The following is a 19,054-nucleotide window of genomic DNA, read 5'->3' on the forward strand; positions in this document are numbered from 1 at the left end:
TCAAACGATCCTCCTGCCTCAGCCTCCTGAGCAACTGAGACTACAGGTGCACACCACCACACCAGCTAATTTTTATATATTTTTGTAGAGACAGAGTCTCACTAGGTTTGCCAACGCTGGTCTCAAACTTCTAGACTCAAGTGATCTTCCCATCTCAGCCTCCCAAAGTGTTGGGATTACAGGTGTGAGCCATCGTGTCTGGCCAGCATGACTTTATTAAGGGAAAAATCAGGCCCAGTATTAAGGAGAAGCCAGGTCCTGGAGGCCTTGCTAAGGAGGGTGTAATTTACCTTGAGGGCAAGGAAGAACCACCCGTTTTAAACAAGGTTGAAATTTGTTCTTTTCTGAAGGCCCCTTTCTGGCTGCAGTGTGGAGAATGAACTTACTGCAGGGCAATGCTGGAGGCAGTAGTGACCAACAGAGCTGGATGAAAGCTTTCTCTCCAGGGCAATTAGCAAAGCTCTGAAACTCTCAGTGCAACAAGTGTGGACAGAGCAGGCATCTCAGCATAAGATTGAACCAGGCCAGGCGCAGTGGCTGAACACTTTGGGAGGCCGAGGTGGGTGGATCACGAGGTCAAGAGATCGAGACCATCCTGGCCAACATGGTGAAACCCCATCTCTACTAAAAATATGAAAATTAGCTGGGCATGATGGCGTGCACCTGTAGTCCCAGCTACTCGGGAGGCTGAGGCAGGAGAATCGCTTGAATCCGGGAGGTGGTGGTTGCAGTGAGCTGAGTTCACGTCACTGCACTCCAACCTGGTGACACAGCAAGACTCTGTCTAAAAAAAAAAGAAAAGAAAAAAAAAAAAGATTGAACCAGACACCAGAGTCTCAGACCAAACTCTTAGACCCTATAGTGTTATTATATTCGGTGTAACTTTTTAAAAGCTATGATGTACATACAGAAAAAGCACATAGAGGATGTAGGCACTGTTTACAAATAATTATACAGTAAATACCCACCTGTATAACTACCACCTAAGTCAAAAAATAGAACAGGCCCAGTGCAGTAGCTCATGCCTGTAATCCCAGCATTTTTGAGAGACTGAGGCAGGAGAATCCCTTCATCCCAGGAGTTCAAGACCAACCTGGACAACACAGCAAAACCTTACTAAAAAAAACACAAAAAACAAAAAGTTAGTTGGGTGGATACAGTGAGCTATAATCGCACCACTGCACTCCAGCCTGGGTAACAAAGCAATATTCTGTCTCAAAGAAAAAAAAAAAAAAAATAGAACATTACCAACATTACCGGTGTCCCAGAAGCCTCTCCCTAGTCAGAACCTCCTTCCCCTCCCAGAGATACTCTCTTCCATGATTATTCAAGTTTCATTCAGCTTTTTTACTTTAGTAAGTATGTGTAGATCTTGTTTCCCCAGGTTGTGCGATGGTGATGGGGTGGGGGTGGTCAGGAGTGTCCCTTAAATTGTACACCTTCCCAGGCACCTGATAGGCTGATGGGATGGGAGGGCACCCACTCTGTGTTGAGACCAGCGCAGGTGTTATATATGTCGTCTAATCGGATTTCCATAAAATCTGTATCAGGCAGGCCTGATGCGCCTACATTTCCCAATTCAGGGAAAGCACATACCGTACCCAATGTCACACAGAGTATAAATGATAGATGTTGGGTTTTGTTTTTGTTGTTGTTGTTGTTTTGAGACAAAGTCTCACTCTGTCGCCCAACCTGGAATGCACTGGCAGTATCTTGGCTCACTGCAACCTCCGCCTCCTGGGTTCAAGCTATTCTCCTGCCTCAGCCCCCCAAATAACTGGGATTACAGGTGCCTGCTACCACGCCCAGCTAACTTTGTGTGTATTTTTAGTAGAGAGGGGATTTTGCCATGTTGGCCGGGCTGGTCCTGAACTCCTGACCTCAGGTGATCTACCTGCCTCAGCCTCCCAAAGTGCTAGGATTACAGGGGTGAGCCACTGCATCTGGCCCTAGAAGTTGATTTTGAACCCAGGTCTGTCTTCACTGAGGGCTCTGTTCTTTCCTTGGCTTGTTCTGGTGGGGGTAGGGGAAGGTGAGGGAGGATGGGAATGATGGGGGGGCGGGCAGGGGAATGGTAGGTACAGGGACTAAGAGGGGGCTTTAGAGCCGGACTGGCCTGCCTGGCTTTGCATCCCAGCCCTGCCACTCGGGCACATTGCTGACCTTCTCTGACCTTCTCTATGCCTCAGTTTCCTGCCTGATAGGGGTTTTGTGTTGATTCTACAAGAAGACGTGTAAAATGCCCAGCACAATAAATCATCACACATACCTCATGGGGTTGTCGTGAAGAATACAAGAGTTAAGTTTAGTTCAGGAAGCTTTTAGAACAGAACCTGCAGGCGGGAACTACTCATGAGCATTGGCCACTAATATTGTTCTTTTCCCTTTCCCTCACTTTCACGGGTGTGCAATGAGCTGCAGTTGCTTTGAAACTGCTGCATCTACAGTGACTTTGCAGACTGTTTTCTTCTGCAGATTGATTTCAGTGAAGGGCTCTGGCTGGGTGTCTGGAGAACTAGAGCTTGTTTCTTCTGAGGATCATGAGGCCAATGGAGTGGAGGCTGGCTTCCTCTAACAGTGCTGGCCTGAGCTCCACTCCACATGTTTCCTGTCTGACCCCACTTGTAGGCAGAGCTAACATGGGCACCACTCTCCTGGGCCTGACGTCAGGGCAGCCTCCCCACAAGGTCAGTCTGGCTCTTAGGAGGGTGGGAACGTGTGATAGGAAGGCTCCTGACCGCCTGGCCTGTGGCATTGCTTCTTGCCTGGCCTCTGGAAGGGCTGAGGCCCATGGTGGGATTTTTCAGCAGCCAGGGTCCTGGACAGCTCCTGTATTTGGTCAGGGATATTGGTTGCAAGCAATAGAAACTGATTCGGGCTGTCGGAAGAAAAAAAGTTAATTGTAGAGAAGGAAACTGAGACTTCAGTGAATCAACCAGAGGGGAAGCACAGATATGGGGACGATCTGGTTTGCTGCAGCAGCTGCTGCAGCCGCTTTCAAACATTCATTTCTCCTTGCATCACCGGCTCCAGATTCAAAGTTCTGGAAAAGAGCATCCGAATGGAATAACTTGGATCAGGGGTTAATAATTGGGAACCAGGCTGCACAGCAGGAGGTGAGTGGCAGGCAAGCGAGTGAAGCTTCATCTGTATTTACAGCCACTCCCCATCACTCACATTACCACCTAAGCTCCACCTCCTGTCAGATCAGTGGCTGCATTAGATTATCATAGGAGCATGAACCTTACTGTGAACTGTGCAAGGGATCTAGATTGCATGCTCCTTATGAGAATCTAATGCCTGATGATCTGTCACTGTCTCCCATCCCCAGATGGGACTGTCTGGTTGTAGGAAAACAAGCTCAAGGCACCTACTGATTCTACATTATGGTGAGTTGTATAATTATTTCATTATATGTTACAATGTAATAAAATAGAAAGTGCACAATAAATGTAATGTGCTTGAATCATCCTGAAACCATCCCCCCATCCTGCCCTGCCTTCCCTCTGTCCATGGAAACATTGTCTTCCATGAAACTGGTTCCTGGTGCCAAAAAGGTTGAGGAGTATTGACTTCGATCATGTCATGGCTGCAGGTGAAACAGGGTGGTGAGTTGGGGGAGGACCAGGGCCCCGCTTAGTATAGTGGTTGCTGGTGGGACTCTCCCTTCAGCAAGATTAGACACAGGGCAGTTTCCTTAGATAGGGAGAGCGAGGGTGGCTGAATCAATCCAAGAGTTGAAGGAAAGAAGAGAAGACAAATGTCCACTGTAGTCCTGTCCTCCTTGAGCAAACAGGCTCTTACAGTGGGTACCTCAGTGTCCTAAAAGAGAAGCTGGCCTGCTTCTCACTGCAGACAGGCTGCTGAGGGAAACCGTGGAGAGTGGAAAGTGCAGATGTAGCCCTGGAGTCAGTCAGGTTAAATTCTAGGACCTCACCCGCTGGCTTGTGACCTTGGGCAAATGCCTTACCTCCCTGGGTTTTAACTCTTTCGTCTGTGAAATGGATAATAATTCAGCAATTCTTATGCTTGCTGTCTGACTGCACATCGGGCAGAGATGCAGACTAAGGATCATTCAGGAACTGTAGGCTCTGATTCTTACTCCATCTACAACGTCTTGGGCATTTGGAGGGTAAACACAGGGCTTCTCTGAGCATTGATTTTTCCATCTACACAATGGCAAAAGAAAATATGACCTGGTTTTGGGAGTCAACCAGACATGATTCTGAGGCTGACACTGCTACTTACCTGCTTTAAGACTCTGGGCAAGTTACTCCACTGAACTTGAAGTAGCTCGGGTTGATGGGCACAGTGCAAGCATGGGCACAGAAGAGGTGCTCTATTGGCTTCCTAGGGTGGCCACCCTCCTAAGGTGCCACTGACTGGCTTAATCAAGAGAAATGTGTGGTCTCACACAGTTCTGGAGATTAGGAGTGCAAGACCAAGGTATCAACAGGGTTGGTTCCTCCTGAGGGCTGAGACACAATCTGTTCTGGGTCTCTCCTCGCTTCTAGTGTTTTCCTGGCAATTTTTGTCATCCTTGGGGCTGCAGATGCATCACCCTGATCTCTGCCTCCATCTTTACATGGCCTTCTCCCTGTGTCTTCACAGCATCTTCACTCTATACACGTGTGTCTGTGTCCAAATGTCCCCTCTTTATAAGGACATCAGTTAGAGTGGATTAGCACCCACCCTAATGACCTTGTTTGAACTCAATTACCTCTGTAAAACCCCATTTCCAAAGAAGGTCACACCCCGGGGGTTAGGACTCCAACATATCTTTTTTGGGGGAACACAATTCCACCCGTAACAGGTACTCAGGATCTATTAATTTCCCTACCTCATCAAATAAGATTGCATATCCTGCTCAGGACCTGGCACAGAGCAGAACCTCAAGAAGTATTTGTTGAATAAAAGAATGAGTGGATTCTAGATTCCATGGTGTGGAAAGTGCTGGGATTACAGACGTGAGCCACTGCACCCGGCCTCCATGGCGTTTTGAATTCTCCAGAGAGTTCTCTACTCTGTGGAGTGCTCCCAGAGATACACCCTCCCCCACTTTAAAAAAGTGATTTCAAGATACTCTAACAAAAATATAAAGTTCGTGAGAACACCTCCAGGCACATTCAAGAACTTGGATCTGACTTCTGTTTTTAATGAGCTCAATGCTGTTCCCACAGCCAGAGAAATTGCAGGAAAGTCCTTCCTTCCCAGAACAGTTCTGCTTTGCCACGGATAAAGAATTATTTGTTTTAGGAAAGCTTGAAAAACTTCCTCCAGTCATTTGAAAAGGCGTTCCAACAGTGAACAGGAGGCCCTAGCAATAAATCAAGTGAGGCAAGGAAGTGGCTCTGGGAGATGGGACAGGTAGATTCCCACAACCCTCTGTCCCAGGCACCCACTAAATCAGGAAGCTGTCACTGAATGAGAGAATGCCAGCGCTTCTTAATTCTTCAGTCTTAGGGGTGGGGGACCCACATAACTTGATCACTTATGATGTGCTAGAATGTTCCATCTGGTACAGCAAAGAGACTCAAAGCCCAGGCTCTGGAGTTAAACTCCTACAGTCTACCCTTGGCCCCACCACCATCTCACTGTGTGACCTTGGGCATGTTCCTTCACCTCTCTGTGCCTCAAAGTCCTCACTGATAATTTGAGAACAATAAGAGTACCTCCTTTATAGCATATGTGATAATATATGTAATACACATTGCAGGGTGCATTTAGATAATGTCAACAATTATTGTTATTATCATATTGTTGAGGATGCTGCTGGTGCTGAGGCTGATCATGGAAAAGGTGAATTCTAGTGCCCAGGTTTATTAAATGTCTGTTCTCATCATTCCCATTAGGGATTTCTAGAACTCAGTCCCATCTCTCTGTCTCTCCCTGTCTTCCCCTCCCTTCTTTATCTCCTTAGTGCTCAACCTTGGATTATTTCACTGATTCCCCAGCAACCCTAGGAGGTATGTATCATAACCTCAGTTTCATGGGTAAGAACCTGACACGTAGAAAGACCAAGGGACTCTTAGGTGGATAACTGGAATTCAAGCCAGTATGTCTGCCTCCAAGGCTGCTGCACGGGGAGATGGGCCTGATGGGAATGAAATTTGGCCTCTCCCTATAATTTCTTTTCATCATTAGGACCTCACCCTAGGACCTAGGCTCAGACTTCACCGCCAGACTGGCCTGCCCTGGACAATGCTCCACACTCGACTGTCTGCCCCCTGCTGGCTGTCAAGCTGAACAGGCCCCAAGAAACCCATTTACCCAAGAAGGCCAAGGGTGGCTGATAAAAGCAGTCCACTAGACAGTGGATGTGCATCCAGCAGCACCCTGAATCCTCACGGAGGCCCTGGGAAGAGTGTATCTCCCACCTGCCACTTTACAGGTGACCAAACTAAGGCTCAGAGAAGTTCTGTATCTCCTTCCTGTTGCACACCGGGTCAGAGTTTGGATTTGAGCCCCGGGCTGGCTCTCTGGTTTCTTCCAATCACATTCTTTTGCAGGATGTCTATTTCCTCTGCTATATTCTGGCCTCTGGTGCTCTCTGTTCCCATGCTGCCAGGGCCAGAGGATGACTGAGACCAGCTGAGCTTCTAAAAGGCTGGTGATTGCAGTGTCTGAACACCTTTACCCAGGCGGACGGAGGGCACATTGGTTGGGGAACTATCACATGCCAGGAATGATGACAGGAAATCTCACTATTATAAATCACTCTTACAAATCTCACTATTTTCTGATTTTCACAATGTAAGATTCAGGGAAGTAAAGAGACCTGCTTAAGGGCAACAGTGGGGCAGGTGAGGTCTCAAACCTGGGACTCCAATGTTTCTGCTGGCCTAACTCACTGCAGAGGAGGCTAGAGCAGGGTAGTAGAAGTCTGCAGGAGAGCCATTCTATTTTTATCATTCTCTTTTCTTTTTTTTAATTAAAAAAAATTTTTTTTGAGATGGAGTCTTGCTTTGTCACCCAGGCTGGAGTGCAATGGGACAATCTCAACTCACTGCAACCTCTGCTGCCGGGCTCAAGTAATTCTCCTGCCTCAGCCTCCTGGGTAGCTGGGATTGCAGGTGCCCGCCACCATGCCCGGTTAATTTTTTTGTATTTTCAGTAGAGATGGAGTTCCACCATGTTGGTCAGGCTGGTCTTGAACTCCTGACCTCAAGTGATCCGCCTGCCTCAGCCTCCCAAAGTGTTGGGATTACAGGGCTGAGCCACTGTGCCTGGTCTATCATTCTCTTTTCTTTTCTTTAGCATGGATCACAGATTCTAAAATTCTCCGGCCTCTCTGAGCAGCTGACTGCTGGAATTTGGAGGCTCCTGAAATTAGTTTCCTGTTCTCCATGCACTTCTCAAAAACCCTCATGTGGTGACCAGATTCCCACTTATTTTGGAGTTGCACACAAAGGAAGCAGCATCATGAGGCAGAAGGAGCCCTGGGGTATCTTGAGGGAGCTCAGGCATTGACTGTGCAATCTTAGGCAGGCGAATTCCCCTCTCTGATCCTCAAGCTCCTCCTCTGCAAGAGAGAGATCATAATGGCCTGTACTTCGTAAGGTTATTGTGAAGATAAACTAGATAGTGCATGGAAAGCAGTTAGTGCGGTACTCAGCACAGAGTAAGTACTGGATTAACAAGTATCCACCATTATTATGGTAGAAATGGTGTCATTAGCAACTGAAACCTTGGGGGGAGGTTTTGATCTTGGTGAAGGTTCTGAAAAATATTACAGATCAAATAGGAGTGGAGAACTGAATTGGGAGGGAATGTTCCTTGCCTATCCCACTGGCAGCTATCCCAAACTGACATGCCCGGGGCCAGCTCAGGAAATGCCCAGTGACCCTCTTCAGCCTGGGAGACACGGTGTTCTTCAGGCCCACTTGGTCTGGCTTTAAGCCGTGGGTCTGTGCATGCCCACACACACTCATAGTCTCTCAGCACCAGTCGCCATTAGGGCCAATGGCATGGGTGTTGGACTTGCCCTGAGACAACAGCACTTCTCTGAGGTTTCAAGTCTGTTTCCCATTTGTGGGGCCTTTGGAAGGAGATAGTATGTCTCCTCCCACCCTCTGCTCATCTGCCCTTCCACATAAACCCCCGGCTGAGGCCTGCGCCTGGCAACCATGGAAAGTCATTTCCTCCAGCCAATGCCTCCCCCATGTTAAGAAGCAGACGTGGTGGAGAGAAGGCACAAAACACCCTTGCGACTTGCAGGGTGGGGTGGGAAAGGTGGGGTTATTGGTGAGGACCGTTGCATTTATGGGGCCTCTTATCTTTATGACAAAACCTCACTAGGACTTGAGATGCAATAACAAAGAAAGTAACATCCATAAAGATCTATTTCTAATGTGTGGGCCTGAGCAATAGGTGGGCAGCTGGCCCCGCCTGTATGTGGACTGCAGTCCTTGTAACCCCGAGTTTTGCTGCTGAGTCAGGGCCTGGTGGCACGGAGTGGGGAGCTCTTAGTGAGGATGCTGGGAGCCCCAAACCCTGCCCTCTCCTCCCCTCCCCAACTCTGCCAGCTAAATGTGGGACTCCCGCTGCAGCTTCAGAAACACCATCCCTTCACCCACATTTTGTCTCCTCAACCCTAGGGTCAACTCCATGGGAGACCCAAACAACCAGGACACTTGCCGAGGCTAGGCTGGACAGGAGATGCAGTGTTAGAGGAAGCACAGTGGGACCTCCCCGTGGACTCCAAGCTCCCAGGAGGGAAAATGTGTAACAATGGGAAATGTGAACCAACTGCTGCCCCCAACACACACACACACACAAAAAAAAAAAAAAAAAACAAAGGAAAACAAGAAAACAAAACCAGCTACATAAATTGCAAAAAAAAAAAAAAAAAAAAAAAAAAAGGAATTCCAGTTCTATTCTACAATAGCATCAATACTGCAATACTTTCATCAAGTTATATAAAGAAAAACCAGGAATATTGGCATAAGAGGAACAGGAGCTTCCCCCATCTTGTCGTGTTCAAGTACTTTGTGTCTGCTCCCCCAGCCCCCAGCAGTTTAGCTGTGCTATCCCAAGGGCAAGTGCAAGCCTGTCATCCAAGCGTGTAATTCTTGACCCAGGCTGGCCATCTCGGCTTTGGCTTGCAAGTCCCGCTGGCATGTGATTTCCCAAAGGAGCCAGTCTTAGTCCGTAACCCCTTACCCTGTTCATTGTGGAAGTTCGGGGGCCCAAGGGCAGAAAGGGCTGCAGGGGCAGCCTCATCAGAGGGCACTCAGGCAATGGAAGAGATGTGGCTGTGTTTCTGCTCTCTGCAGAAGAGAGTCCTGGAGGAGGGCCAGCAGCTGCCCCGGCTGCTGGGGAGGCAGCAGAAGAGGGTGGACATCAGCAGGGCCAGGGCGATGATGAAGGTGAGCACCCACCGTAAGACACCCGGGTAGATGAAGGGCCCGATGAGGATGATGAGCAAAGCCAGCAGGAGTAGGTGTGCGGCCAGGCGCCGGGCTGCCACGTGGTTTGCACTTACTTCATCCTGTCCATCCTCTCCCACCAAGCTGGGGTGCCCTGCTGCCAAGTCGGCAGGACCCATCAGCTCCTGAGGACAGAGCGGCACCTCTGTGCATGGCTGGGCCAGCTGCCTCACCACCGCCTCGTGGTCACGCAGGCTGCAGATGAGGCCCCCGGGGATGGTGGTGACCTTGCGGCACAGTGGGCAGGTGATGGACCAGGTGTTGTCCTGCACGCATAGCAGGAGCTTCAGGCAGACGGCGCAGAAGGCATGCTGGCAGGCCAGTAGCTTGGGCGACCGGGGACAGCTGTAGGGCTCCCGGCACACCAGACACTCCAGGTCACATTCTGTGGAGCCATGATGACCCCCGGCGGGAGCCACAGCGGTGGTGGTTGTGGTGGCTCCTGCGGAGATGGGCTGGGGCTGTTGCAGGGTCTTGGTGCAGGCCATTCTGGGCACAGGGACCAGTGGGACACTGTTGCTCAGCACCTGGGCATTGGCAGAGAGTGTCAGCTGGCGCCGCTGGGACTTGGATGGAGTCTGCCTCTCCTTTTCACTCTGGCCAGGTGCCTGTTGACAACAGCTGTCTGACACTCCTCTTTCCCAGAGCTGCCCAGCTTGTTTCTTGGCTTACGTTGTCCCTTCAGTTATTATTATTTATTTTCTCAAATCCTAGGGTTAATCAGTAACTTGCGGGTCTGGAGACTTTGAATTGCCTGATAGGAGGGCAAAGTGGGCAGGGTCTAGTGAATCAGGACTTTCCTGTTGGGGCCAAGTGCCTGGTGGGTGGCTCAAGCTTTGGGATGCATCAGAATCCAACTCTCTCACCCCCACTTCCCAGGTCCCTGAACCTTTTATTTTTTTTATTTAACTTTTTTTTTTTTTTTTTGAGACGGAGTCTCTTTCTCTCACCCAGGTTGGAATGCAGCGGCGCGATCTCGGCTCACTGGCATCTACAAATCTGCACAATTAACAGACAACCCTATGAGTCGGACATAGGTGGATTGGGGGACCCCGCTTTCTCAGACGCAACCTTTTGGATGTCAGGATGAGTGGAACAAAGTTTGTTTGCGCCTGGAGCACATTTATAGGCAGGTGGCCTTGGGAATAGGAGGGGAGAGGTAGAAAAGTGAGTGGAAGGAGCACAAAGCCCAGCCCAACGCAGAAAAACAAAAACCACATACAGTGCACAGGTGTTTGGCACCTGCTACTGTATTCATTTCCTTAGAGTCACAGCTGTTGTATTCACAGTTACAGGTGTACGAGCCTCCAATCAGTGCCCTGCTGCACACTTCACGTGCCTAATCACAGGTGTCCTGTTGTGTGCTAGACATGCTGCGTATCCAGTAGTACTAAGAACAGCTGCCATTTATTTGGGCCTATCTAAGCCAAGCCCTGTGCCTGGGGTCCCCAGCCCCCATTTCCCAGAACCCTGATACAGCCTTGTAGGGAAGGCTGGGAAACAAGGGCAGGGTGTGGTCAGGGTAGGCTGCTGGCTGCCTGCCGAGGGCCCTTCCATGGGGCAGGAACTTGTGGAATCTACCAGCGTCCAAGGTCTGATTGAATCAATTTCATTGGTTTGTTTAGATGCAACTGGCCCCAGGCAGGTGACGTAGGCTAACAGGACTCATGTGGGGACAGGCAGATATTAGCAGCACAGCAGTTAGGAAAACGTGATTTCCTTACTTTGCCCTGGAGGGCAGATGGTGGGGCACGTACACTCCCTCAAACAAATGTTTCATTCAGGCCACTCTGAACTCAGAAGCCCGTGTAAAGGATCCTTTGGTGCTCATGTCACCTGCCAAGGGCCACACAGAGTCCTGTGCCTCTGTTTCAGCTCTTTCCCTTACCCCAGTTGCTGGCACTGCAGGCCACCCTCTGTGTCCTGTAGTCGCCAGCCCCACAGAGGCTCCCTCCCTTGTGGGATGGGTAACTCCTGCCTCACCCCTCCCCCACTGTCTCTGAAATCCAGTTCTCTCACCATTCCATCCCATCCCATTTCTTCTCAACCTGTAGCTAGACCCTCAGTTATCTCTGTTAAAGGAAAATAAATCTTTGTATAAGGTGTAAGGAAGGGATCCATTTTCAGCTTTCTACATACGGCTAGCCAGTTTTCCCAGCACCATTTATTAAATAGGGAATCCTTTCCCCATTTCTTCTTCTTGTCAGGTTTGTCAAAGATCAGATGGTTGTAGATGTGAGGTATTATTTCTGAGGGGTCTGTTCTGTTTCACTGGTCTATATCTCTGTTTTGGTTGGTACCACATGTTCTCACTCATAGGTGGGAATTGAACAATGAGAACACTTGGACACAGGATGGGGAGCATCACACACTGCAGCCTGTCGTGGGGTGGAGGGAGAGGGGAAGGATAGCATTAGGAGATATACCTGATGTTAATGACGAGTTAACGGGTGCAGCACACCAACATGGCACGTGCATACATATGTAACAAACCTGCACATTGTGCACATGTACCCTAGAACTTAAAGTATAATAATAAATAAATAAAAATAATAAAAATAAATAAATAAATAAATCGTGGGGCCCCAAAATCACTACGCTGAAGGGGAAAGTCAAGCTGGAAACGGCTTAGGGCCAAACTGCCTCCCATTCTATTCAAAGTCACCCCTCCGCTCACAGAGACAAATGCATATCTGATTGCCTTCTTCGGAGAGGCAAGAAGCTCAAAAAAATGCAACCATTCTTATCTACCTATGACCTGGAAGCCCCTTCCTCGCTTCAAGTCTTCACGCCTTTGCTTCAAGTTGCCCCACCTTTCCAGGTGGAACCAATGTTCATTTTGCATATGTTGATTGACATCTCATGTCCCTCTAAAATGTATAAAACCAAGCTGTGCTCTGTCCATCTTGGGCACATGTCTTCAGGACCTCCTGAGGCTGTGTCATGGACGCATGTCCTCAACCTTGGCAAAATAAACTTTCTAAATTAACTGAGACCTGTTTCAGACACTAAGGTATAGATACACATCTATATCACGTTTTCCCCCAGATCAAGCTGAAGGGGGCCTTGGATCTAGTGCTGGGCATGTTTTTTCCCCCATGCCTAGCATTCTTTCCCCTTTTGTGGGTAACAGTTCTCTGTTTTCACTTTGGGCAACCACTGCCTCCCACTGTCATTCTGTGTGCTCATGGTGAGGGTGATCTCTGGCTCCAGCTCTCTGCAAGTGGGGACCTGATGCGATTCAGGACAGGTCAGTTAGCATGCTCTGCTCTGCTGGCGGCAGCCATTGGTTTGGGCAGAGGTATGTAATCTAAGCCAAGCCAATGAGATTCAATTCTGAGACTTCTGTTGGAACTCTTGAGAAGTTTCTCTTTCTGCTGGGTTTCCAAGTTAGAGGATGGAACCCTGGGGCTGCCAGGACCACAGCGTGCAGAGAACCTGCTCAAGAGTAAGGTCAGCACAAAAGAAAAATGAGAAAAGAATCAGACAAGGGCCTGATGATGTTATTTGAACACCTAGATCCAGCCACACCTGAAGCAGGACCCCTAGCATTGGATTTTTTTCAAGGATATTAACCTATAAAATCTACCCTGATTTTTATTCTTAAGTCAGTTCACATTGGACTTCTGTCCTTTGCAAGTGAAAGACCTCTAGGTAACACAGCAATGGATGAAGAAAAGAAGCCTTTACTTGCTCTCTGACAAAGGCTCAGGCATTGATGAGACAACCAGACTTTGTACACAGCCAAGAGTGACCTAATGCCTGTGTGTTACGATGCTAGAAGAGATTGTGTGTTTTCTCTGCTTTGATTTGCATTACATGATGTTCGTTTCTGTTTGCGAGACCCTAGGATGGGTTAGGGATGAGAGGAGAAAAATGTGTTGAGCCACATTCATTTATAATAAGAATAGAAAATCAGTTGGGCCACACAGTGATGATAGCTTGGCCAGTGCCCCTCTCTCCGTCTTTTTTTTTTTTTTTTGATATAGAGTCTCGCTCTGTCTTGCCCAGGCTGGAGTGCAGTGACACCGTCTCGGCTCAAGCGATTCTTCTGTCTCAGGCTCCTGAGTAGCTGGGACTACAGACGTGTGCCACCACACCCACCTAATTTTGTATTTTTAGTAGAGACAGGCTTTTACCATGTTGGCCAGATTGGTCTCGAACTCCTGACCTCAGGTGATCCGCCTGCCTCAGCCTCCCAAAGTCCTGGGATTACAGGCGTGAGCCACTTCAACCGGCCGGCCAGTGCCCCTCTCTCTAGGCAGCTTAATGAGAAATCAAATTGTAAGAAGGTAGCTGAGTGAGGTTGAAATCAGACCAAGGGAAGTTATTTGGGTTAGAGCCTAAAAAATAACCTTTGACATCATTGGGCAACCACCATTAAGAAAACATATTGGCTGTAACAATCCAAGTATTACAGAAATAGATAAAGTAGAATGTGAAAGTTCCTTTCATTGCAACCTCTGAGAAATGACCACTGTTAACAGTGCATTCCTTCCTTTGTCCCCCTCCTACCATCTTGGCTTAGGAACAGCTTTGTTTCTTAACAGTGCCTTGCCTTAACTACCATCAGCATTGACTATAGCTGGAAATCTGGCTCCCGTCACTTTACCAGCTGTGTGAACTTGGGCAAGAATTTCTTCACTGCAGTTCAGTTTTAAAATTTGATAAAATGGAGGCCGGGCGTGGTGGCTCATGCCTGTAATCCCAGCAATTTGGGAAGCAGAGGTGGGTGGATCACTTGAGCTCAGGAGTTCGAGACCAGCCTGGGCAATGAGGTGCAAACCTGTCTCTACTAAAAATACAAAAAATAGCCAGGCGTGGTGGTCCATACCTGTAGTCCCAGCTACTCGGGAGGCCAAGGCAGGAGGATAACTTGAGCCTGGGAGGTGGCGGTTGCGTGAGCCAAGATCATATACCACTGCACTCCAGCCTGGGTGACAGAGTGACACTGTGTATTTAAAAAAAAGTAAATAAAATAAAATGGAAACATTAACACTTGAGGAAATTATGGAAGATTATTTCAGCCCTCCACCCTCGACTACAACCTGCTCACGGGAGGCTTAGTAATTTATGTACTTTGGGTTGTAACTGACCTGGGTGAAATTGATCTCTTCCAGGGACATGAGATAAGACACTTTGGTGACCTATTCGGCCAGTGCTTCTTGAAGAGGAGTGAATATGGTCAGAGTCTGAGGTGTAGACAGAAGCAGATCTATCCCAGGGGAATTAAAAAGTGTCTCTGGAGACTTAAAATGTTAAATTCATCTAGGTTTCACATTCTTCTCCATGTTATATTTGTGCTTACTGCAACATTAGAATCCCAAAGCATACATGAATCCTTCCAAATCTCCATATAAAACATATTTGTTTGTTTTAATTGCTGTATAAATATAAACTCATTAACGTTGAATAAAGCTTTTTTGTTTGTTTGTTTTCATTTGAAATGCAGTTTCTTCCATCTTATGGCTTCTCACAGCCCTGGGGTCATATGTATTCCATCTTGAGAAGCACAGTCTCATGTTGGAGTGAAATTTCACGAGCCAGGTCCCAGTCAAACACCGCGTTGCCCTCCACTCCTCTCTACCTTGGGCTAACTGGCAACCATCTCAGCTCACGCTCTTGTCCCAGAATTCCCGCCTCTGTGCTCCTTAGAGCATGGCAGGCTCTGTCCCTATTTGCACCGCTCCCCACCCCGCTCCCACCCCTTACAAAGAATCTGCGTGTCTGAGGATAGATTGCCAAGGAGACAGAAGAATGGGATCTGGAACCAAAATGACAATAACGAGAAAATGATGAATGTATATAGAGAAAGACAATGTGACAGAGACAGTGAATACCTCAGGCACAAACTGCAGGAAGTTGGAAAACTACACTGTCTTTTTTTTTTTTTTTTTTTTTTTTTGAGATGGAGGGCACTTACTGGGCTGGAGCTCTGAACTCACCACCGACAGGCAGTCAGTGGCCGAGTTGCTTAACCTCCCTGGGCCTCAGTTTTCTCCTCTGTGAAATGGACACCTGCCCTGTCCACTTATTGGGGAGCCAATGAAATGACAGAGGCTTGTGAATGGGGCTGGGGGGCCATTACTACTACTGACCTCATTCCCTGGACTCAAATATTCCGTCTTTTTTTCTTTTTTTTTGAGATGGAGTTTTGCTCTTATTGCCCAGGCTGGAGTGCAATGGCACAATCTTGGCTCACTGCAACCTCTGCCTCCCGGATTCAAGCGATTCTCCTGCCTCAGCTGCTTGAATACCTGGGACTATAGGCGTGTGCCACCACGCCCAGCTAATTTTTTTTTTGTATTTTTAGTGGAGACGGTGTTTCACCATGTTGTCCAGGTTGGCCTCGAACTCCTGACCTCAGGTGATCCACCCGCCTCAGCCTCCCAAAGTGTTGGGATTAGAGGTGTGAGCCATCGTGCCCAGCCTAAACAGTCTTTTGTTTCCTGTTGTTTAAAAATAATTATGTTAAAAAATACATGTTGATTGTAAAAAAAAAATGGGATTACTGATGAACAAAAAGAAAAAGACATCAGTAATCAGTAATCTCACAGCCCACAGAGAAGGAGAGTTAATTCTGAATATTTCCTTTTAGACTGCTTGGCTTTCTTTTTTTTTTTTTTTTTTTGAGACGGAGTCTCTCTCTGCCGTCCAGGCTGGAGTGCAGTGGCCGGATCTCAGCTCACTGCAAGCTCCGCCTCCCGGGTTGACGCCATTCTCCTGCCTCAGCCTCCCAAGTAGCTGGGACTACGGGCGCCCGCCACCTCGCCCGGCTAGTTTTTTGTATTTTTTAGTAGAGACGGGGTTTCACCGTGTTAGTCAGGATGGTCTCGATCTCCTGACCTCGTGATCCGCCCGTCTCGGCCTCCCAAAGTGCTGGGATTACAGGCTTGAGCCACCGCGCCCGGCCGACTGCTTGGCTTTCTTTCTTTCTTTTTTTCTTTTTTTTTGTTTGTTTGTTTGTTTTAGACAAAGTTTTGCTTTAGTTGCCCAGGCTGGAGTGCAATGGCGAGATCTCAGGTCACTGCAACCTCCACCTCCTGGGTTCAAGTGATTCTCCTGTCTCAGCCTCCCGAGTAGCTGGGGTTACAGGCGTCTGCCACCATGCCCTGCTAATTTTTTGTATTTTTAGTGGAGACAGGGTTTCACCATGTTGGCCAGGCTGGTCTCGAACTCCTGACCTCAGATGATCTGCTCGCCTCAGGCTCCCAAAGTGCTGGGATTATAGGCGTGAGCTACCACGTCCAGCCTAGACTGCTTTCTGCATATACTTTTACAGACTTCCCCCATACACCCCCACTCCCACTAAAATGGTAATCTACTATTTACAATTTATATTTATATTTTTACTTAATAGGTTATCAGCACATCTCTTTCCATATTAATAAATACACTTCATTCCTGAAGGTTGTATAGTATTCCATCATGTGAATGTACCATATTTTAATTCATCAATTCCCATAAGTTAAATATTTAGACTGTTTCCATTTTTCACTGTTATCAACAGTCCTTTGACGGGCATCCTTGGACATGCACTTTTCATTTTTGGCCTTTTCAAAATTGTATGATATTATGTTATCTTCTTCCTCTGCCTTTTGGACAGTGGTTCAAGTCTTAAAATTTGGATCTATGCTGACCCGTTTATGAATCTGCTTTAAGCCAGAAGGTTGGAACAATTAGCTAAGCAGCAACAGAAAAGAAAACTTTTGTCCAACTCAGAATTACTACAGTGTACCTACCCCGGAGGTTATAGAAATCAGACAGTGAACCTCTAGGACTACATGTTCTTTGAATCTAGAATAATTCTAGGGTCTGGACCCATTTCCCACTGCTGTCTCTAAACTTTCTCATCCCTCCCACCCTTATCTGTGGTTAAGCTCTGGTTCAGACTTCAGATTGGACTTCTTCTTTGACCTCCTTCTGATTGATCTCTTAGTTTCTGACCATCTCCTGGGACACATCTGGCCTGTCTTGAAGATTCCATTCTTAACTGTTCCCTCAATTCTATGATCCTGACACGGACCCTGACCCAGCCCTAACCCCTGGCCCTTCCAACACTGTAATATGTATGTCGTCTTCTCTCTCTGTCTTTTCGGCAGTGGTGCAGGTGCCAAACTTGGATCTCAGCTTAAGGCTAAGCTAGTGGGCAAAAGGAATCCCACCTTTGCACTTGGCCCAGGCTCCAGTGGAACACCAGGCTCTCACTTGGCAGAGATGTCTCACCTGTTGTGAGACGTTCTTGTCTTTATCCTCCATAACCTCTTTCCCTCCATCCTTCATTGTTTGGATTAAGAATGTTAATCTTGGAAGAAAAGGGTTTTGGTAAGAGTTGTTATTACTTATTCATGGGAGTAGATGCATGAATAAGATGCATGATATATGTCTTTGGCTGACAAATCAAAACGTCTGAAGTCTGGACCTTGTCAGGCACTACTGCCTTCAACCATAGATGATCAACTCTAATCAAACAACTGGCGGAGAGACATTTTATCTGGAGGAATTGAGCTCATCTGTTCCTCTAGCATTTCTTAAACTGTGGTTCATGCATCTCCAGTTTTCTGTGAGCTTCTAAAAGGTACCTCTGAAAAAATCTGGAGGTGGGTGGAGAAGAGGGTTCCATAGACACACCAGTTTGAGAAATAATGCATCCTTCACTTGACCTTGGAGATTCACAATGGACATTAGAGCATTAAAAGCTTCAAGAAATCCAGCAGTTAAAACACCTGCTTGATTTTGTTTAATCCTGACTTTAACTTATTTGCCTGTGGAACTCTTTTCATACAAAACACTTTTCAATGCTATATGCAACTCTGGGATTCTGAGAGACACAGTTTAGCAAATGCTGAGGGATCAAGCTAAGCCGTTAGAAAGTTGCATTTGACTCTGGGCTTTCTAAACACTCTCACTGAGTTGTATTTTGGGACTATTCTGCTAGCTTCCTTCAAAGGATGCATCAGGAAATAGGATTAAGAAACTTGTTACTGGCTGGGCGCGGTGGCTCAAGCCTGTAATCCCAGCACTTTGGGAGGCCGAGACGGGCGGATCACGAGGTCAGCAGATCGAGACCATCCTGGCTAACCCGGTGAAACCCCGTCTCTACTAAAAAATACAAAAAACTAGCCGGGCGAGGTGGCGGGCGCCTGTAGTCCCAGCTACTCGGGAGGCTGAGGCAGGAGAATGGCGTAAACCCGGGAGGCAGAGCTTGCAGTGAACTGAGATCCGGCCACTGCACTCCAGCCTGGGTGACATAGCGAGACTCCGTCTCAAAAAAAAAAAAAAAAAAAAGAAAGAAACTTGTTACTGCATTTGCATTTGGGTTGTGGCTTGGGACACTATATGACAATATTCAGTGTCACCCATACAGAGCATGTGAAAATTTTCTTTTGGGGCTAAGTATTGGAAAAAGCTTTTTGCTTCCTCTGACAGCAGATTGTGTCTGTCCACACTACTCAGACATTCTGAACTACATAATTGACTCTATTTTCCATTTTTATTTGGCCACCAGGAAGCTCAAACATAGCTACTGTGAAGTATCACATTTGGCATGTAGTGCTGCATTCCATCTCCATCCTCAGTCTATATTTTCTATCCTACTTTATGGTTTACCCTTTCCTGATGCCTGA

General features: G+C 47.5%; 1 protein-coding gene across 1 annotated transcript; it reads right to left on the minus strand.

The window, feature by feature from the left end:
* Positions 1-8,852: 8,852 nt before the first annotated feature.
* Positions 8,853-10,098, minus strand: RNF186 (ring finger protein 186). The gene has a single exon (XM_050793019.1). It carries the CDS (start codon positions 9,914-9,916, stop codon positions 9,233-9,235), a length of 684 nt encoding a protein of 227 aa, XP_050648976.1. The 5' UTR covers positions 9,917-10,098; the 3' UTR covers positions 8,853-9,232.
* Positions 10,099-19,054: the final 8,956 nt, after the last annotated feature.

The sequence above is a fragment of the Macaca thibetana genome, chromosome 1, assembly GCF_024542745.1.
Source record: "Macaca thibetana thibetana isolate TM-01 chromosome 1, ASM2454274v1, whole genome shotgun sequence".
Lineage (NCBI taxonomy): Eukaryota > Metazoa > Chordata > Mammalia > Primates > Cercopithecidae > Macaca > Macaca thibetana.

Coding starts and splice junctions, on each gene's coding strand:
- RNF186 (XM_050793019.1), bottom strand. CDS start 9,916: ATGGCCTGCACCAAGACCCTGCAACAGCCCCAGCCCATCTCCGCAGGA.